The following is an 18,249-nucleotide window of genomic DNA, read 5'->3' on the forward strand; positions in this document are numbered from 1 at the left end:
AGAAAAATTAATAGAAAAAGGCTCAGTATGCCTATTTGCATTGTTCTTTTTTTTAATATTAAAAATTTTTTTTTTAGAGACAAAGTTTCACTCTGTTGCCCAGGCTAGAGTGCAGTGGCACAATCACAGCTCACTGCAGCTTTCAACTCCTGGGTTCAAGTGATCCTCCCATTTCAGCCTCCCATGTAGCTGGGACTATAGGCATGCATCACCATGTCCGGCTAATTTTTTAATTTTTTTATAGAGACAAGGTCTGTGTTGCCCAGGCTAGTCTTGAACTCCTGGGCTCAAGAGATCTTCCCTTCTCGGCCTCCCAAAGTGTTGGGATTACAGGTGTGAGCCACGGCACCTGGCCTCGCACTGTTCTTTAATGATTTACCAAAAATGCATGAAAACAAATGGCAAACAAACAAACAAAACAACCCCAAAATTGAATTTTCGATGCATATCTTTTTTCTACTATAAAAATATAGGCTATTTGAATGAGAATTCTTGAATGAAACATTTCATTCAACAGTTGTTGAAAAAGCATGCATGTACGTTTACCACATAATGATGAGTGTGTGCAAAATTAGAAAAGATTATTTATATTAAAGTTATCTAGAACTTAAATACTGTCCTAAGAATTGAGAAGCTAAATAAAATTCATGACAAAACAAATATTCTAGGGCAGGCACAGTGGCTCACACCTGCAATTCCAGCATTTTGGGAGGCCACAGTGGGTAGATTGCTTGAGCTCAGGAGTTCGAGACCAGCCTGGGAAATGCGGCAAAACTCCATTTCTACCAAAAATACAAAAATTAGCTGGGCGTTGTAACATGTGTCTGTCATCCCAGCTACTTGGGAGGATTGCTTAAGCTACTTGGGAGGATCGCTTAAACCCGGGAGGCTGAAGCAGAGATGGCACCATTACACTCCAGCCTGAGTGACAGAGCAAGACCCTGTCTCAAAAACAAAAACAAACAAACAAAAAAAACAGAAATGAAATATTCTAAAATTGGCTAACTAGACTCTTCTTAAATGAAGTATAAACCATTCATGTGCACTGTTGCACATTAACAAAATCACTCACATTTAATAATTCGTTAGCTAAATCTATCCACAAGTAATAAATAGCTATAAATTGGCTCAAACATAGGAATATATTATGTTCCTTTACCTGTACTTAATTTTCAGGCAAAAGAGCCCTGGTAAGCCAAATAATTTCTTGCCAATTTGGAAGAGGGGGTGAATAACCACAAAGCCCTTTCTCCAATGTGCTGTCCTTGTATATACTGTTTGTCCATTGTCAAACACCATGAACTTGGTATCACATATTTTAGAGGATTCTTTTTTTTGATATTGTTCAGTCTCTTAAGAATAAATTGTCTGCTTCAATTTGCATTTATAAAGTAAATCTTTTTATGTTTTAGAAATGTTTTACATTAGCAGTTACTTTAAAATCTTGAGAATACACAAAACAAGCTGAACAGAATATTAAGAATTGGCAGATGGAATTCGCAATATGTCTTTCCAAAGACTTTATTCCTCAACATGTCTTTTGAAAGGGTATTTCTGCAATATGCTTTGCAATATTAAAGTAGAAGCCATTTATGATTTAGCAAAAATAATACAAGGCACAAACAACAGAGGTATTTAAATGAGCTGTCCTATATGTAGGCTAAACTGAGTCTTAAGAGAGAGTACTCACTGAAAATAATGATTTCATGGATGAAGATATAGTTCCTACATACTTATAAATAACCTAGTCTGACAATGATATCTTTATTTTCACAAACACTGTATTCCTTTGATTTTTCTAGTGTTATACAGTTTTGTGTGTAACAGTAATAATAGTAATAGATGTTTCAAGAGTTTACTGTATGTCAAGTACTATACTGTTTCACATTTAATCCTCATAATCCTATAAAATATCATCTCCATTTTACAGAGAAATGAAGATACCATTCTAACACATAAGATCACCATTTCTAGTAGTAGACCTAAGATTTCAATCCAATTCTCACCTCTGAACCACTGGCTATTCCCAGATTTATTAAACACCATCTGGAGGCACCTAAGTATAGTGGCAAAGTATATTTGGCTAGCAAATTATTATAAAAATACATAGATGGACAAACACACATAATTAAGCTAAACAAGGAAAGCTCACATGAAGTGTTAACCTGAAAAACCCAGAAGAGTAAACAGTAAAATATGTTGTCACCAAAGGTAGCTGAGACTAAAAAGTTAACTGTATATAAGGACCTTCAAAAGTACTAAAAATGTACTTTGAATCTGTGAAGTGATCTTCACTAAAACAAACATTGGAAACAAGTAGGAAAATAATATAAGAATACAAAAGGCCAGAGGCGATGGCTCATGCCAGTAATCCCAGCCCTTTGGGAGGCTAAGGCAGGCGGATCACATGAAGTCAGGAGTTCGAGACCAGCCTGGCCAACATGACGAAACCCCGTCTCTACAAAAATTAGCTGGGCGTGGTGGCACATGCCTGTAATCCCAGCTACTTGGGTGGCTAAGGCAGGAGAATCGCTGGAACCCGGGAGGCGGAGGCCAGTCGCAGTGAGTTGAGATCACACCATGGCACTCCAGCCTGGGAGACAGAGCAAGACTCCATCTCAAGCAAAAAAAAAAAAAAAAAAAAGTCCAGAAAAAGAAAAAGATTCAACTGTGGAGCCACGTTGTGAAACCTTAGACTACTAGCAAATGGCACTCAAAATAAAAAAGGCTAAGTACTTTCAATGGATATATCAGTAAACAGATGAAAAACTGCCTTGTAGGCCAGGCACGGTGGCTCACGCCTGTAATCCCAGCACTTTGGGAGGCTGAGGCAGGCGGATCACCTGAGGTCAAGAGTTCAAGACCAGCCTGGCCAACATGACGAAATCTCGTCTCTACTAAAATTATAAAAATTAGCTGGGCATGGTGGCACGTGCCTGTAATCCCAGCTACTCAGGAGGCTGAGGCAAGAGAATTGCTTGAACCCAGGAGGCAGAGGTTGCAGTGAGCCGATATCGCGCCACTGCACTCTAGCCTGGGCAACAAGAGCGAGACTCCGTCTCAAAAAAAAAAAAAAGGAAAAAAAAAGAAAAACTGCTTGTAAACTAATACTAAAGCGTGCAAGAAAACATAAGAGGCAGTTAAGTGCTTTTTAAAAGCACCCTGACAGTAGTACTAAATAGATTAAACTACAGAAAATTACCCCTAAGAAATGCTAGCAGACATAAACCAAACTCATCTTTCTTTGGAATTAAATTCCTAATATCTACTTGTGTCCAGTTACTAGAAAAGGAGGAGAATAATTCATTGTTTCAGCAATAACAATTACTTACAATTGGTTCAAAGAAAAGTTGACATGGGAAGACTAGAAAGCTAACAACTATCTTACTATCTCTGCTTTCAAATTCCAAGAAGCAAACTGAACAGAGATTTACCGGTAAGATAAAGAAAATAAAGGGGATGATATCTGAAGACTGAAAGAAAAGAAAAGAAAAATAATCCGTTCAAGTTGTAGCATATTTGTAGTGGCAAGGTTCTTGAAGGCAGGTACTGTATGTTTCAAGTTCAGAAAATACAGTACTAGACCAGGTGCAAAGGCTCTTGCCTGTAATTCCTGCGCTTCAGGATGCTGAGGCAGGCAGACTGCCTGAGCCCAGGAGTTCAAGACCAGCCTGGGCAACATAGCAAGAACCCTTCTCCACAAAAAAAGTTTTAAAATTAGCCACGCATGGAGGCGCAGCTGTGGTCCCAGCTGCAGTGTGCATGTTTGCGTCACTGTGCTCCAGCCTGGACAACTGAGTGTGACCCTGTCTCAAAAATAAAAAATAAAAAGAAACTAGACTACTAATCCAATAAATAACAAATGTATTGCCTGTTAAAATAAATGAATGTACTATTCTTTATAAAAGCAAAAGTTTCTCCCTCTGGAATCAGGAGACTAGAACAGCAGTTTCTACAGCTCTATTACATTATCTAAACATTTAGGAACTAAAACCAAGCAAATATACATCAATAAAAATCAACTTATGAGGGAAAATGCAAGCTATGCTTAGGAGAATAACTTAAAATGGACTACCCATAGCTGTTGCCTTAGGACCTTAGCCAGAGCTGTTTGAATCACTATCATAAAAAGGGCCACTGAGGCTGGGCAAGGTGGCTCATGCCTGTAATCCCAGCACTTTGGGAGGCCGAGGTGAGTGGATCACCTGAGGTCACAAGTTTGAGACCAGCCTGGCCAACATAGCAAAACCTCATCTCTATTAAAAATACAAAAATTAGCCAGGCATGGAAGTAGATGCCTGTAATCCCAGCTACTCGGGAGGCTGAGGCAGGAGAATCATTTGAACCCAGGAGGTAGAGATTGCAGTGGGCCAAAATCACGCCACTGCACTTCAGCCTGGGGGATAGAGTGAGACTGTCTCTGGGGAAAAAAAAAGGGGGTGGGGGGGCGGGCCACTGATGAAATAGATTTACCACTAATATTACTCCTTGCAAGGAAAGAGAAGGATTCGCTGAGCTTGAACAAATAAGTAGCAGTTTTGATCTACCACTACCGTGTCACCTTCATTACATTCCTCAAATCTGGAGAGAAAATAGAACTGCAGCAACTTTCAATTTTACCATGTATAGGATGACAAAATATAAACATGTCCAATTTTATTACAGTCACAAGTAAAGATAGGTCATAGGATGACAATGGTTAACTAGTGCTCCTAGTTGGTGGGAATGGTGCCACTTATCCTTTCCTGCCACACCGCCTTTTATGCAACTTGACGAGTGGGAAGATACTGGCATTCCAAGCTCTGGCAGACCTATGGTTTTATCTGCTTCCCTCAGTTCCACAATATTCTGCAAAACAAATCCCTCTACTGCCACCAGGAGGTGCAGCGATTGTGGAAAATATACCCCCACTTCCAGAAAAAGTCTTTCTCAAAAGCCAGTGTTTGAAATACATCATTATCACTTTGAGTAGCTGAGATGGGTGGATCACCTGAGGTCAGGAGCTCGAGACCAGCCTGGCCAATATGGCGAAACCCCATGTCTACAAAAAATACACAGATTAGCCGGGTGTGGTGGCAGGCACCTGTAATTCCAACTACTAGGGAGGATGAGGCAGGAGAATCGCTTGAACCCCAGAGGTGGAGGTTGCAGTGAGCCGAGATCTCGCCACTGCACTTCAGCCCCGGGAACAAAAGCGAAACCCCATCTCAAAAAAAAAAAAAAAAGAAATACATCATCATACTTAAGAGCCGCTACCATACTGAATCTAAGAGTGGCTCCAGGAAACACATTTTTCAAAGAGTACATTTCTTTTTCTGAAGTAAAACCTCACTGGGTATCAATATACACTAAAAGTCCTAGTCTTCCTGAGTCATGGTCTTATTTATTGCATAAAATATTTAAGTATAACGTTTATTGATTACCACTTTTTAAGAAAATTTCCCTTTTCAGCCTAAATTGTCTACAGAGGATAATGGCTCCAAAATTTGTCTGCTATTGTAAAAACTAGTTCCAACTATTTTTCCTTGATGGAAATGCATTTCTCCAATAGCCATCAAAGGTGGAAAAAGTCTTACTCTAGCTGGGTCCCCTCATTTTACAGATAAGGAACCCAAAGTCTGGAGATTCATGTGATTCTGCCTCAAATCATACATACAACTAATTAAAAAGGTAATGCCAGAATATGAACCAGATAGTTAAACCCCCTAACCTTTCTCTCATATAAGCCCTCATTCTATTGATCCATCTATCTGACTAGCCCTTAATCACGTCACTGCTTCTTCATTTGCAAGTTCCTTCATCATTTTATACCTCTGATAATCAGACCAGCCATTCTATGGATATACTGCATATCTATTATGGCATTATAAGGTGCACAGTCTAACAGATCCACGGTTCTGTAAGATGCTTACATTTAGGGGGAATAATTTCTTCTCTTCTTGCCAGTGAAAGATGAAAATTAAAATCCCGAGTACTCATCAGTAAATTAACCTCATGTTCTAATCTTAATATGTGTCAGACACCCACAAAAGCCTTAAAAAGTCTTTGGTGACAACATTCTTCTATGTTCTTGAATAATTTGGTTCAAGTCTACATCCTAAATTGGGTAGTAAAAAGATAGATAATATTTTTCAACAATAGCTTTTCCTTTAGATAACTACTTAGATGGCAAATTTAACCTAAAGCACATGAAGATTAGTAACAAGTGTGATAAGCAAATATGAAAGGTACAACAATAGTAGGAATATTGCCTTGATTTCTGTCTTATGAACAATGTACTGCCTCTTCAAATTTTTGAGTACCACAAATTTGGTCCTCTAAGAGAACAAGGTGTTTCTTAATGGTTTTATTCTGCTGACCTCTGACTGAGAAATAAAGAGGCAGTGCCAGGCACGGTGGTGCACGCCTGGAGTCCTGGCCACTTGGGAGGCTGAGGCAGGAGGATCACTTGAGCCCAGGAGTTGGAGGGTGCAGTGAGTTATGATCACACAAAAGAATGAGACCCCGTCAAAAAAAAAAAAAAAAAAAAAAAAAAAGGTAGCTTTTAGTCTTCTTTTGGCCTTTAAAAAACTATTTAAGTTGATATCCTAATCTTTACACAATATACTAAAAAAATGCCAATGAACCTAGATCTGGAAAAGATCTAGTTTATTTCATCTTTGGTAAGCAAAAGCAAAGAATATATATTCTTTGCTAAATAGTCCAAAATAAATAGTCCAAAATAAATAGCTGAAGCCTTAATAGCCAAATGAGTTGTTATAAAGGAAAATTATTAAAGCAAATCACTTTTCAAACTTGAAGCTTCTTTCTTAAAGAGGTTTATTTCACTCTAAATGCAAAACATTTGCTAGTTTCAAAAGTACACTAATCCAAACATATTATGTTAAGGGCTTTATATGCAATACAATCCCTTAACCCTTAAGCCTCACAACAACATTCTAAGGTAGGTATCGTTGCATTTTCATTTTGCACCAGAGAAAACTAGGGCACTGTGAGGATAAGTAACTTCCCCAAGGTTACAAAGCTTGAACCCAGCTTTGCAGGTTCCGAAACCTGTGCTCCTTAGGCACTCTATTGCCTTCTTGGTAGCATAGAAAATATAAAAATATGGTCAAGCTCTAAGTTCTATCTGATGTATTAGACAAAGCACTGGAAATTACTTTGTTTCCTGGTGTCAAGAAAACAGTTTGCTATCTATACTTCCTGATTTTAGGTTAGGTGGGTGGCACAAATCAACTGTTTTTCTCAGCACACTTATTGCATAATCATTAAAACCCAAAAGGAAGAGGACTGCTTAAATTCTTAAACTTTATTTCCTGCTGGCCTAGAAGACCTTACTTAACCACTGTTGTATCTGATATACTCATTTTAAAAGTTAAGGTTTTCCTTGTGCAAGTAAGAGACTAAAGTTATTTCAGTCTTAAAGGAAATCAACTACGTACTGGTCGTTTTATCTGCTTTTAAAAGCAGATCAACAGGATATAAACCTGGGTTTTTTTTTCTTTAGAGGAAATTTCTTAATGACCTCTTAATTTAATCGAATGGAACAAGTAGCACACCAAAAATGATGTGTAGTGGAAAAAGAAACAGAAGAAAAAATCGCAAGAAGTCATATAGTGATCTACTTTCACTAGTGTTAGAAAAGCAAAGGATGAGTCTCTTCTTGAGTAACTTCAGGCTGACCACAATAGCCACTTGTTACACTACTACCACCCACTCCAACACTTCAGGTTCATTAGGAATTAAGAAGAGGCAAGGAAGGTAAAAGACACACCCCAACCAGGTCTAAGATCTCTCCGTACTACACCTTGAGGGACACAGGGAACCAGTGCATAGTGTCCCCCACCCCCAAACCTTCCCTGCTCCCCAGGAGGCAAAGCCCACAGCCTGGGGCCAAGACAGTCCTCCGGCCAGGGCAGTGACCCAGAGCCAAACAACCCGCCCCTTATGACCAAAGCGTCGGCACCCAGGGGTTGGAACAGGGGAAGGGACGGGAAGGCCTGGAAAAGAGAGAAGGGTGGCCAAGAGGATGTTTTTTAAAACGAGGGAGGGTCCTCCCCAGCCTCGCCAGCGGGTCTGAGGCCCGGGGCCGGGAAGGAGCGGGCCGCCGCCATGATGGGGCTGGCAGAGCCGGGGGGCGTGACGTGGGCAACCCCTAGCCCAAGGCCAGCTCCTTCTCCCCCTCCCACCTCCCCCACGTGGGCCTCGGCCACAACTGCCCCCCGATACTCACGCTTTGTCCACCAGCTCGCGCACCTTCCACATGTTCAACATCGTGCCCCTCGCGGGACGGGCCGCCGCCTCCCTCTCCTGCTCCCCACGGACCCCGGAACACTTCCGTACCGGGGCAGTTCCAGGCCGGGGTCACCGCCGCCCGCCTCCTCGAACTCCCCCAGTCGGCTCCTTCCTTTGCCACAGCAGCGGCGCCGCCGGTGACACGTCGAGACGCGGTAGCAGCGGCGCTGCGTGGAGCGGAAGTGCCCGACTTTCCGCCGCTGCGCGCGGGGCACGCCGGGACTTGTAGTTTTCCCTGAGTGCCGAGCGGGGCCGGTTGAGTTGCGAGAGCTGAGAGGAGTTGGGATGGTTTCTCTTAAGCTTTCCCAGTCCCCAGCACCAGACCTACCGAGCCAGAAATTTTGGAGGTGGGGCCCAGCGATCTGTGCTTTTACAAATCCTCTAGGTGATTCTGATCACGCTCAAGTTTCAGAACCACTGGTGCAGGATCTAGTAACACTCAAACACTTTTCAAATGTAAGGCAGTATTGCTATGTTATTAGTAATGATTATACAGAAGTATGATTGGCATATGCATTCCTCATCGACAGACACATTGCTGTATTTATTTCCCAATGCCCAAGTACACTTAGATCTCTAGGCCTTAGTTTCCACCCCTGTAAAATTGAAGAACTTGTATTCTAAATCCTTTTCCGCTCTAATTCTATGATACAATGTTTTATATTTAGACAACTACCTGAAATCCTTGTTAAATGCTTTACTATAAACCTCAGAAACTCAGTTCACACTCCACGGGAAACTAAAAAGCCAACATTATATATACACGCACACACACATATATATGACAGGTTTGTGTTTTTTAAGGATAAATATGCACATTGCTTCCATTGCTTTGTTGCAATGGTTGTCATCACTTCCTTCTCTACTTACCCATTTTTATCAATGCTCATGTTAAAACTACAAGCAACCTTAAGTTTCATTTGATCCATCTGCTGAAATTTTACAGTTCTTTTCATTCTACAAATATTTATTGAGCATCTTGTATGTTCCAGAAATGGGGAATACAGTTAAAGACCCAGCTCTCTTGGAATTCAAAGGTAATTGGAAGAAACATATAATAATCAAGGAAACATTTAAGATAATTGCATATAGTGTAATTGCTTAGCGGGTTCTTTCTGCCCACTTTACAGATAAAGTCAATTCACTGCGACCAAGTCATTGCAGTGAAGAGTTTGACATGATGCTGGCCACGCCACTTGAGAGACAGAGTTATTACTCAAATCAATCTTCCTGAACATTTGGAAGCTAGAGTTTTTCGAAGATAGTTTGGTGGGCAGAGGGTTAGGGCATGGGTGCTGCTGATTGGTTAGGGATGCAATCAGAGGAGTATGGAAAATGGTTCTGCTTTGCTGAATCGGCTTCTGGATGGAGGGCCAGCAGAGGAGTGGCTGGTCTGGGTGGGGCCATCCGTTTGTCAGAAATGCAAAAGCCTGAAAAGACGTCTTAAAAGGCCAATTCTAGGTTCTACAATAGTTCATTACAGGCCAGGCACAGTGGCTCACGCCTGTTATCCCAGCATTTTGGGAGGCTGGGAGGCCAAGGCAGGAGGATCACTTGAGCCCAGGAGTTTGAGACCAGCCTGGGCAAGAAAGAGAGACCCCTCCCACCGCCCAGTCTTTACAAAAAAAAAATAGCCAGGCATTGGGGCACACACTTGTGAGGCCAGCTACTTAGGAGGTTGAAATGGGAGGATCCATTGAAAGGATCAAATAAAGACTCCAATTCACAAAGAAGTGAAATTGATGGTTGCTAGTCATGAAGCTAGGTAACAATAATCCCAAATAAACAACTTCTGACCTGGGTCCCTCAAGTGAAACCACCTCTTTTCTTTTTTTCTTTTTCTTTTTTTTTTTTTGAGTTGGAGGTCTCACTCTGTTGCCCCAGCTGATCTGAAACTCCTGGGCTCAAGCAATCCTCCCACCTCAGTCTCTCAAGTAGCTGAGACTACAGGAAACCCTCTCCAAGTTGCATTCACTTAATTACCGAAAGCAGCTTTGAAAAAAGTTTCAGTAAGGCTTTCGGATTGAGGCCCCAAGAGAAAGAAGCAAGGTTGAAGGAACTGACAGGCAGAAAAGTACAACAAGCAGAAATCCAAAGTTATCTCAGAGCTTTGTAATGATAGGAGTACTTGGGCTGATATGAAGTGAGTTGGAGAGGTGGGTGGGGAGAAGCAGGTAAAGATGAGCAGAGATGGGTAGAGGAATAGGGCTTTTAAATAAGAAGTTTGTGTTTTTTTGTTGAAAAGACTATCCAGCTCAAGATCCCAGAGATGGAATGTGGCCAGAGGAGATAAGAAAGAGAAACTACTTTGCATAAATAAGAGCTCAGCAAGTTAACTTTCAAACAAGTGAGTCCAGAGTACACCTGCAGAACGGGCCTGGCCCAAAAACAACCACCTTCCCTCCCCTGGGCCTGTTTGGGTGTTCACAGCAGGGAACTGTCAGCCTCTTTGCTCATTCCAAAACCAAGTTTGCGTATGTCTAGACCCATCCTAGAGTTGTCACCTGTGACATTTGTACAGTCAGCTGGAGCCATCTGGAATGTAACGCCAAAAAATCTGCCTGTCCACTTCTAATTCAAGAGAGCCTTTAAAGGACTCAGAAAAATCAGACCAGGAGACTTTGTTAAAAAGTGATCTCCAGAGACTATTTGCATGTCAACAAAGTGTTCCATTTTTACCTTTTATCTTGCAAGTTTGAGAGCAGTTTCCATAGTAACTTCTTTGTGGCAATTCAAATATGTTCATGGAGAAAAATAAATGAGAAAATGCTCCGCCCACTCCTCTTCAGGAAAACATATATTTTTTACTAAATGAGCTGACACTTTTAGTAAGGCCAAAACAATACATGTTTTGAAGGAAAAAAAAAAAAAAAAGGCCGGATGTGGTGGCTCACGCCTGTAATCCCAGCACTCTGGGAGGCCAAGGCAGGTGGATCACCTGAGGTCGGGAGTTCGAGACCAGCCTGACCAACAGGAAGAAACCCTGTCTCTACTAAAAATACAAAATTAGCTGGGCGTGGTGTCGCATGCCTGTAATCCCAGCTACTCAGGGGGCTGAGGCAGGAAAATCACTTGAACCCGGGAGGTGGAGGATGCAGTAAGCTGAGATTGCGTACGAAACGCATCTCAAAATATATCTATATATACACATATACTCAGTTATGTTAATGATGTGTGTTGTAAGAAGCAGTGTAGACAATGGACACTGACTGCTTATCTCATGTGGTCACCTCCCTAGAGTTTCCTTGGGGGAGTTTAATTCATGGTACATGGGTATGGCAGCCATGGAAAAGCACCATCCAGACCTACTTTCAAGAGAACCAGTTGCAAGGAGTGTGGTTGACTGACAGCTTCCTGCTGTCTTCCTCTGGGATCATTTATGCCAATGGCATACTCTCTGTAGGGCTATTCCCAGCAATGACTGAGAAAGGTGTGCTGGAGCCAGGCCATTTCTGCCTAGTGCTGGACTCCTTCACTGGGCAATCATTGACCTGGGCTTCCCATCGACTTGGCCCAGATTTCCTCAAAGCCTTGCTGCAATCAGATACTCTTCCTACCCAATCTTCCTTCCTTCCTTCTCTTCCTTGACAGGTGTCAGAACTTCCTTGCGGTCTCAGACCCTCCCCACCTGCTCTTGCTCTCACTTCCCTTTTTCCTTCATAGGCATTTCCCCTAATATATCTTATACTTCTAATTCCATCTTGGCTTCTGTTTCCTGTAGTACCCAAACTGACACAGCAGGTGAACATTTGCACCTTGGTTTCAGTATTTGGACTCACCAGTCTTGTTTTTGATCACACCTGACTGCTCATCTCCAGAGGTCAGAATATTGGTTTCTTTTTTTTTTTTTTTTTTGAGATTGAGTCTTGCTCTGTCACCCAAGCTGGAGTGAAGTAGTGCAATCTCGGCTCACTGCAACCTCCGCCTCCTGGGTTCAAGCGATTCTCCTGTCTCAGCCTCCCGAGTAGCTGGGATTACAGGCGTCTGCCACAAAGCCCAACTAGTTTTTTGTATCTTTAGTAGAGACAGGGTTTCACCATGTTGGTCAGGCTGGTCTCGAACTCCTGACCTCAGGTGATCCACCCGCCTTGGCCTCCCAAAGTGCTGGGATTACAGGTGTGAGCCACTGCTCTTGGCCAATTTTTTTTGTATTTTTAGTAGAGACAGGGTTTCACCATGTTGGCCAGGCTGGTCTTGAACTCCTGACCTCAGGTGGTCCACCTGCCTCGGCCTCCCAAAGTGCTGGGATTACAGGCGTGAGCCACTGCACCCAGCTGTAACCACATTTTCTGTTAGGCATCCAAGGGAGAAGAGGCACTTTGGTCTTTCATCCACTGACTCTGACATCTCAAAAGATAACTCTGATTGGCCCAGTTTGGACCATGTGCCTATCTTGGGTCCTATCACCTCTAGAGAGGCCTGCCTTACAGAATTTGTAGCCCTAGTAGAACCACATGGAGTGGGGAAAGAAGAAAGACTTCTCTGAAGGAACTCTGAAGATAATCATGCCCTGGCAGACAAAAGCAAGAGTTGTTTACAACTGTTAAATGTAAGGTGGGGTCTGGGAATTGTACTTTGAAAAAAGCTTCTAAGTGATTTTGCTGGGATTTGTGATGCCCTGGGCTAGATGACACAAGTCCTTCCCAGCTCTTGGAATTCCACAAAAGTAGCTGGGTTGGGAAGAGCAAAACAGAGAAGACTATCATAGGGGAGGCCCGGCGCGGTGCCTCACGCCTGTAATCCCAGCACTTTGGGAGGCTGAGGCGGGCAGATGGCCTGAGGTCAAGAGTTTGAGACCAGCCTGAGCAACATGGTGAAACCCTGTCTCTACTAAAAATATAAAAATTAGCAGGGCATGGTGGCGCACGCCTGTAGTCCCAGCTATTTGGGAGACCGCGGCAAGAGAATCACTTGAACCCGGGAGGCGGAGGTTGCAGTGAGGCGAGATTGTGCCATTGCACTCCAGCCTAAGCAACAGAGTAAGACTCTGTCTCAAAAAAATAAAAAAAAAAGAAAGAAAGAGAGAAAGAACAAAAGAAAAAAACTATAATAGGGAGCAGCATAAAAGAAAAGGAAGCAATGCAGAAGGAAGGAGTTAAGTGGTCTGAGGCTGCTGTGGCGCTGCTGGCATTCTGCAGCAGGTAGACTGATGGTGGGGCATGCCTTCCTTCCTGTTCTGCCGACAGTTGGGCTCTTCTTGGCTGACATTCAGTCCCCTTTCAGGGCTGTCAGTGGGGCTCAGGTGGGCCTATTCAGAAAGCTTGATAGGTGCTCTAAAGGGCTAACATATTTGCATTCCTTCTGTGAGAATGGGCAAGCTCCAGCAGGAGAAGAGATAGAGGCAGAAATGCTCTTAGAATCATTTCCCTGCCTCCTGGGATGCTCTGTCTTCTGTCTCCTGAAACAGGCGAACCTGGAGTGGATGTACTGTTCCTAGAGTCTAGGCCTCTGAAAATGCCACTCACAGCAAAGTGCCATCAGTGAAGCAATGAGGGCACTTGTGACTGCGGGAATTTATCCTGCATGGTCAAGTCAGAGTCAGGGGTGAGTGGGGTGGATGTCAGAAAGGATGGGCTGGCTGGTTTTTGAGGCAGAGTCCTTCTGGACAAGGTCAGAAAGCTCCTATGTGTCCAGAGTTCACACTGAAGCTCCAACAGAACCTGAACTCTATCAGTTCATCAAAAGAATTGTGCTGTAGGCCCGGGCGCGGTGGCTCACACATGTAATCCCAGCACTTTGGGAGGCCGAGGCCGGCGGATCTTGAGGTCAGGAGATCGAGACCATCCTGGCTAACACAGTGAAACCCTATCTCTACTAAAAAATACAAAAGAAATTAGCTGGGCATGGTGGCGGGCGCCTGTAATCCCAGCTACTCTGGGAGACTGAGGCAGGAGAATGGCATGAACCCAGGAGGCGGAGCTTGCAGTAAGCTGAGATTGCACCACTGCACTCCAGCCTGGGCAACTGGGCAACAGAGCAAGACTCTGTCTCAAAAAAAAAAAAAAAAAAGAATTGTGCTCTAGACCAGGTGTGGGGATCACACCTGTAATCCCAGCACTTTGAGAGACTGAGGTGGGTGGATCACTTGAGCCCAAGAGTTCGACACTAACCTGGGCAACATGGCTAAAAAAAAAAAAAAAATTAGCCAGGCCTGGGGACTTATGCCTGTAGTCCCAGCTACATGGAGGGCTGAGCAGGAGGACTTCTTGAGTCTGGAAAGGTAGAGGCTGCAGTGAGCTGTGATCGCGCCACTGCCCTCCAGCCTGGGCGGCAGAGTAAGACCCTGTCTCAAAAACAAAAAAACAATTTCTTTGTAAAAACAATATTTAAGGCCGGGCATGGTGGCTCACACCTGTAATCCCAGCACTTTGGGAGGCCGAGGCAGGTGGATCATGAGATCAGGAGATCAAGACCATCCTGGCTAACACAGTGAAACCCCGTCTCTACTAAAAATATAAAAAATCATCCAGGCATGGTGGCAGGCGCCTGTAGTCCCAGCTACTTCAGGAGGCTGAGGTAGGAGAATGGCAAGAACCTGGGAGGCGGAGGTTGCAGTGAGCTGAGATCATGCCACTGCACTCCAGCCTGGGCAACAGAGCAAGACTGCATCTCAAAAAAAAAAGAGAAAAGAAAAAACAATATTTAAAAAATACATAAGTAAGAAAATAACTGTGCTGTAGAGAAAGAGCTTACTAAAATGGAGCTTAGAAGAGATGGATGCACAGATCACTGCTCTTTAGTAAACAGAGTGCGTGTGGCTAAAGACTTGGGTGGGGTGGGGAGGTCAGTCAGCATAGCCATACTCTGCTGGTGGGAAAGAGTCAATATTTAACATTTATTGAGCACTTGCAATGTGCATGGGGGTTAAAGAGATAACTAACACTTGTTACCCAAGGAACTTATAGTTGTAGGGGAGGAAAAACTTTTCCTCTACCTTCTGACGTTTGTATCCGGGGCCTGTGAATTTAACTGACAAACAACAGATTACCAGGAAAGAATTTGTTTATGTGTACAATGTGCATACAAGAGGGAGTGCTCAGTGATGAGTAACTCGAGTAACTCAAAGGGGTGCTTAGAATGTGAGGCTTAGATACCTAATTTAGTAGGGGAAGAGGAGCAGGGAGAAAAGATTCCTATGGGAAGAACAAGTAGGTTTCCCCAGGGAAGACAAATAGGTTTTTTTTGGAGAACAAATGGGAGATAAGAAAGTTTGTGATCATGTTTTTCTTTAAGCACAAATATATATATTTTTGTAGAGGCATATATATATATAAAAATACATATGTAGAGGGAAATATATATATATATATATATATTTTTTTTTTTGTAGAGATGAGTTCTCAGTATGTTCAGCTCTCACTGTGTTGCCCAGGCTGGTCTTGAACTCCTGGGCTCAAGCAATCCTCCTGCCTCAGCCTCTCAAAGTGCTGGGATTATAGGCGTGAACCACCACGTCCGGCCATGTTTTCCTATATAGATATGAATAGTCTTTCTGTCTCCTTTAGGGCCATGAAACTTCCCAGAGAAGGGCTTTCTGGTAGATTTACTCTTGGTCTGTCTCCTAAGGGTAGAAGCTGCCCCAGAAAAGGAATTTATGGCAGTCTTCACAACTCAGACAAACAACCAATTAGCAAGGAAGAATTCGTTTATATGTGTATATGTGCAATGTGCATAGAGTTTCTGCCTTGAGTCAGACAAGAGAAGCTCCAAGAAGGCTTCTTTCTGCATCTGTTGAATCTCAAATGTCTTCAGCTTAAAATAATCTTTATATCAACTCTGGGGGGCCACGTGGGTCCCCACATAGTCTAATATGGAAGATAGACATATAAGCCAACCCAAATCACAGTAAGATATTTAAGTAGGCAGTGCAGTGTGTGGGGAGGAGTTCAGAACACTAGCTTTGGTGTCAGCAGGACTTTGATTCAAACCCAGGCTCTGCCACAGAGCTGTGTGACCTTGGCCAGATAACTTAACCTTTCAGGTCTCAGCTCCCTCACTGGAAAAATGGGGCTAATAAGAGTCCCTGTCTCATTGGATTGTTGTGAGGAGTGAATGAGATGACATAAATTTCTAGCATAGCACCTGGAGTGTAACAGGGACTAAGAAAGATCCATTACTGCTAAACTGTTTGTATCCGGAGATCTCAGCAATGTGGGAGAGAGTGTTAGAGCAGGTTCATTAAGTATTTCAATAAATATATATGTTTGGGCACTTGCCCATTGCTAAGAATTGTTCTGTGAAAAACAGACATAATTCCTGTTCTCATGGAGTTTACAGTCTCATAGAGGAGATGGATATCAAACAAATAATGCCATGATAAATCTATCATCGCAAACCATGATGAATGTTGTGGAAGAAAAGAACAAGGTGCTATAAGAGATTATAACAGTGATATTTTATCTAGATTGGGGAGGGGCGTGGCCCAGGAAAGGCCTATCTGAGAAAGTGACATTTAAGATGAGAGTGTAAGGATAATTTTGAGTTGATGAGGTAAAGAATGTTCCAGATAGACAGACCAGCCTGCACCAAGGCCTTGGGGAGGATGTAGCTCGGTGTGTTCTGGAACCTGAAAGAAGGCCCCTGAGGCGGGGTTGGGGAGATGGGCAGAGATGAGCCTGGGAGGTGAGCGTGGACCTGCTGGTTATTTGTCTGTGCAATCCATTCTCTATCCTCTGTCCTGCCCCATGCCCTTCTGACCTCTAAGAGCTCCATGACCTGCATTCTCATGGCTTCTGGCTTCCAGAGGGTTCTGCCAATTTTGTGAGGGGATCCAAAGATGGAAGAAAGAGAAGTCATGGTACTTCTTCCCCTGCACACCTGCTTTGTCACGTGCTTCTGGCATTGGGCCTTCTGTGGCCACTGCTGGTGTCAGGCAGCTCCCCTTCTGAGTTTCCTTCCCTTGTCTCTTCAGGCTTTGGGTGGCAATGTCTTCACCATGATGCGAACCCCTGGATGCTTCCCCAAATGCTGTTGGCTTCCTCACCCTGCTGGCACTGCAGTAAACTGTCTACTCACTACGGGGTCTTTGGCTACACTCCTGAGAATGCCAGTGTTTCCTGCTGGGACGCTGACTAACATAAGGGGTCACAACATGGAGGGAATTGTATGTCAAGTTAAGGACACAGCCGTCTTAGATTATTTTAGGTGCAACAGGAAGCTACAGACATGCTATAGTCACTTCCGTGTCCCTTTATCTTCTCCCAGCTGTAGCCCCATTTCTCTGCTCCCTGTAACAGAAGGCTGTCCTCTTCACAAAAAGGCTCCTCTTCATTACTTCCTAAGCTACAGTTGACCACTTCTTCCTTCTCAAAATTCCTCTCTTAGCTTTCATGGCCCCAGAATCTTCTAGTTCTTCTTGTATTTCAGGCTCCTTGGAAAACTTTCATTTTTTCTCTCCCAGCTTCTAGATATTGGCAGGGTGGGGTCTCTAGGGCTTACTTTTCTCCTTTGCTGCCAGCGTCAACCACGGTCATCTCTCTAGATAACTGAACTATTGCAAATACCTGTATTTGTCTCTCCAAAAATCCTTTTTTTTTTTTTTTTTTTTGAGACAGAGTCTCACTCTGTCGCCTGGGTGGGGGTGCAGCCGTACAACTGGCTCACTGCAACCTCTGCCTCCCGGGTTCAAGTGATTCTCCTGTCTCAGCCTCCCAAGTAGCTGGGATTACAGGCACCCACCACCATGCCTGGCTAATTTTTGTATTTTTAGTAGAAATGGAGTTTTGCCATGTTGTCCAGGCCAGTCTCAAACTCCTGACCTCAAGTGATCTGCCCACCTCAGCCTCCCAAAGTGCTGGGATTACAGGCGTGAGCCACCACATCTGGACTCCAAAAGCCTTTTGAATCACAAACTCGACCACGTTACTATCTGCACAAAATACTTCCATGGCTCCCCATGGCACTTGGAATCCAAACTTGATCTACCAGGTGTCTATACCTTGTGGATTGGGACTC

General features: G+C 43.4%; 1 protein-coding gene across 4 annotated transcripts in view; it reads right to left on the minus strand.

Moving 5' to 3' along the window:
• The window catches only part of CLINT1 (clathrin interactor 1), a 72,538-nt gene extending 64,037 nt beyond the window's left edge, over positions 1–8,501 (minus strand). For 2 of the 4 annotated variants that reach the window (XM_063665319.1, XM_063665318.1), the window contains exon 1: positions 8,234–8,466. In XM_063665319.1, coding sequence (XP_063521389.1) covers positions 8,234–8,274 — 41 coding nt within the window. In that variant the 5' untranslated portion in view covers positions 8,275–8,466. Of the gene's footprint in view, positions 1–8,233 lie in introns of all 4 variants that reach the window. The other 2 variants (XM_054488083.2, XM_054488084.1) reach the window with 2 other exon arrangements.
• Between the last annotated feature and the right edge of the window lie 9,748 nt (positions 8,502–18,249).

The sequence above is a fragment of the Pongo pygmaeus genome, chromosome 4, assembly GCF_028885625.2.
Source record: "Pongo pygmaeus isolate AG05252 chromosome 4, NHGRI_mPonPyg2-v2.0_pri, whole genome shotgun sequence".
Classification (NCBI taxonomy): Eukaryota; Metazoa; Chordata; class Mammalia; order Primates; family Hominidae; genus Pongo; species Pongo pygmaeus.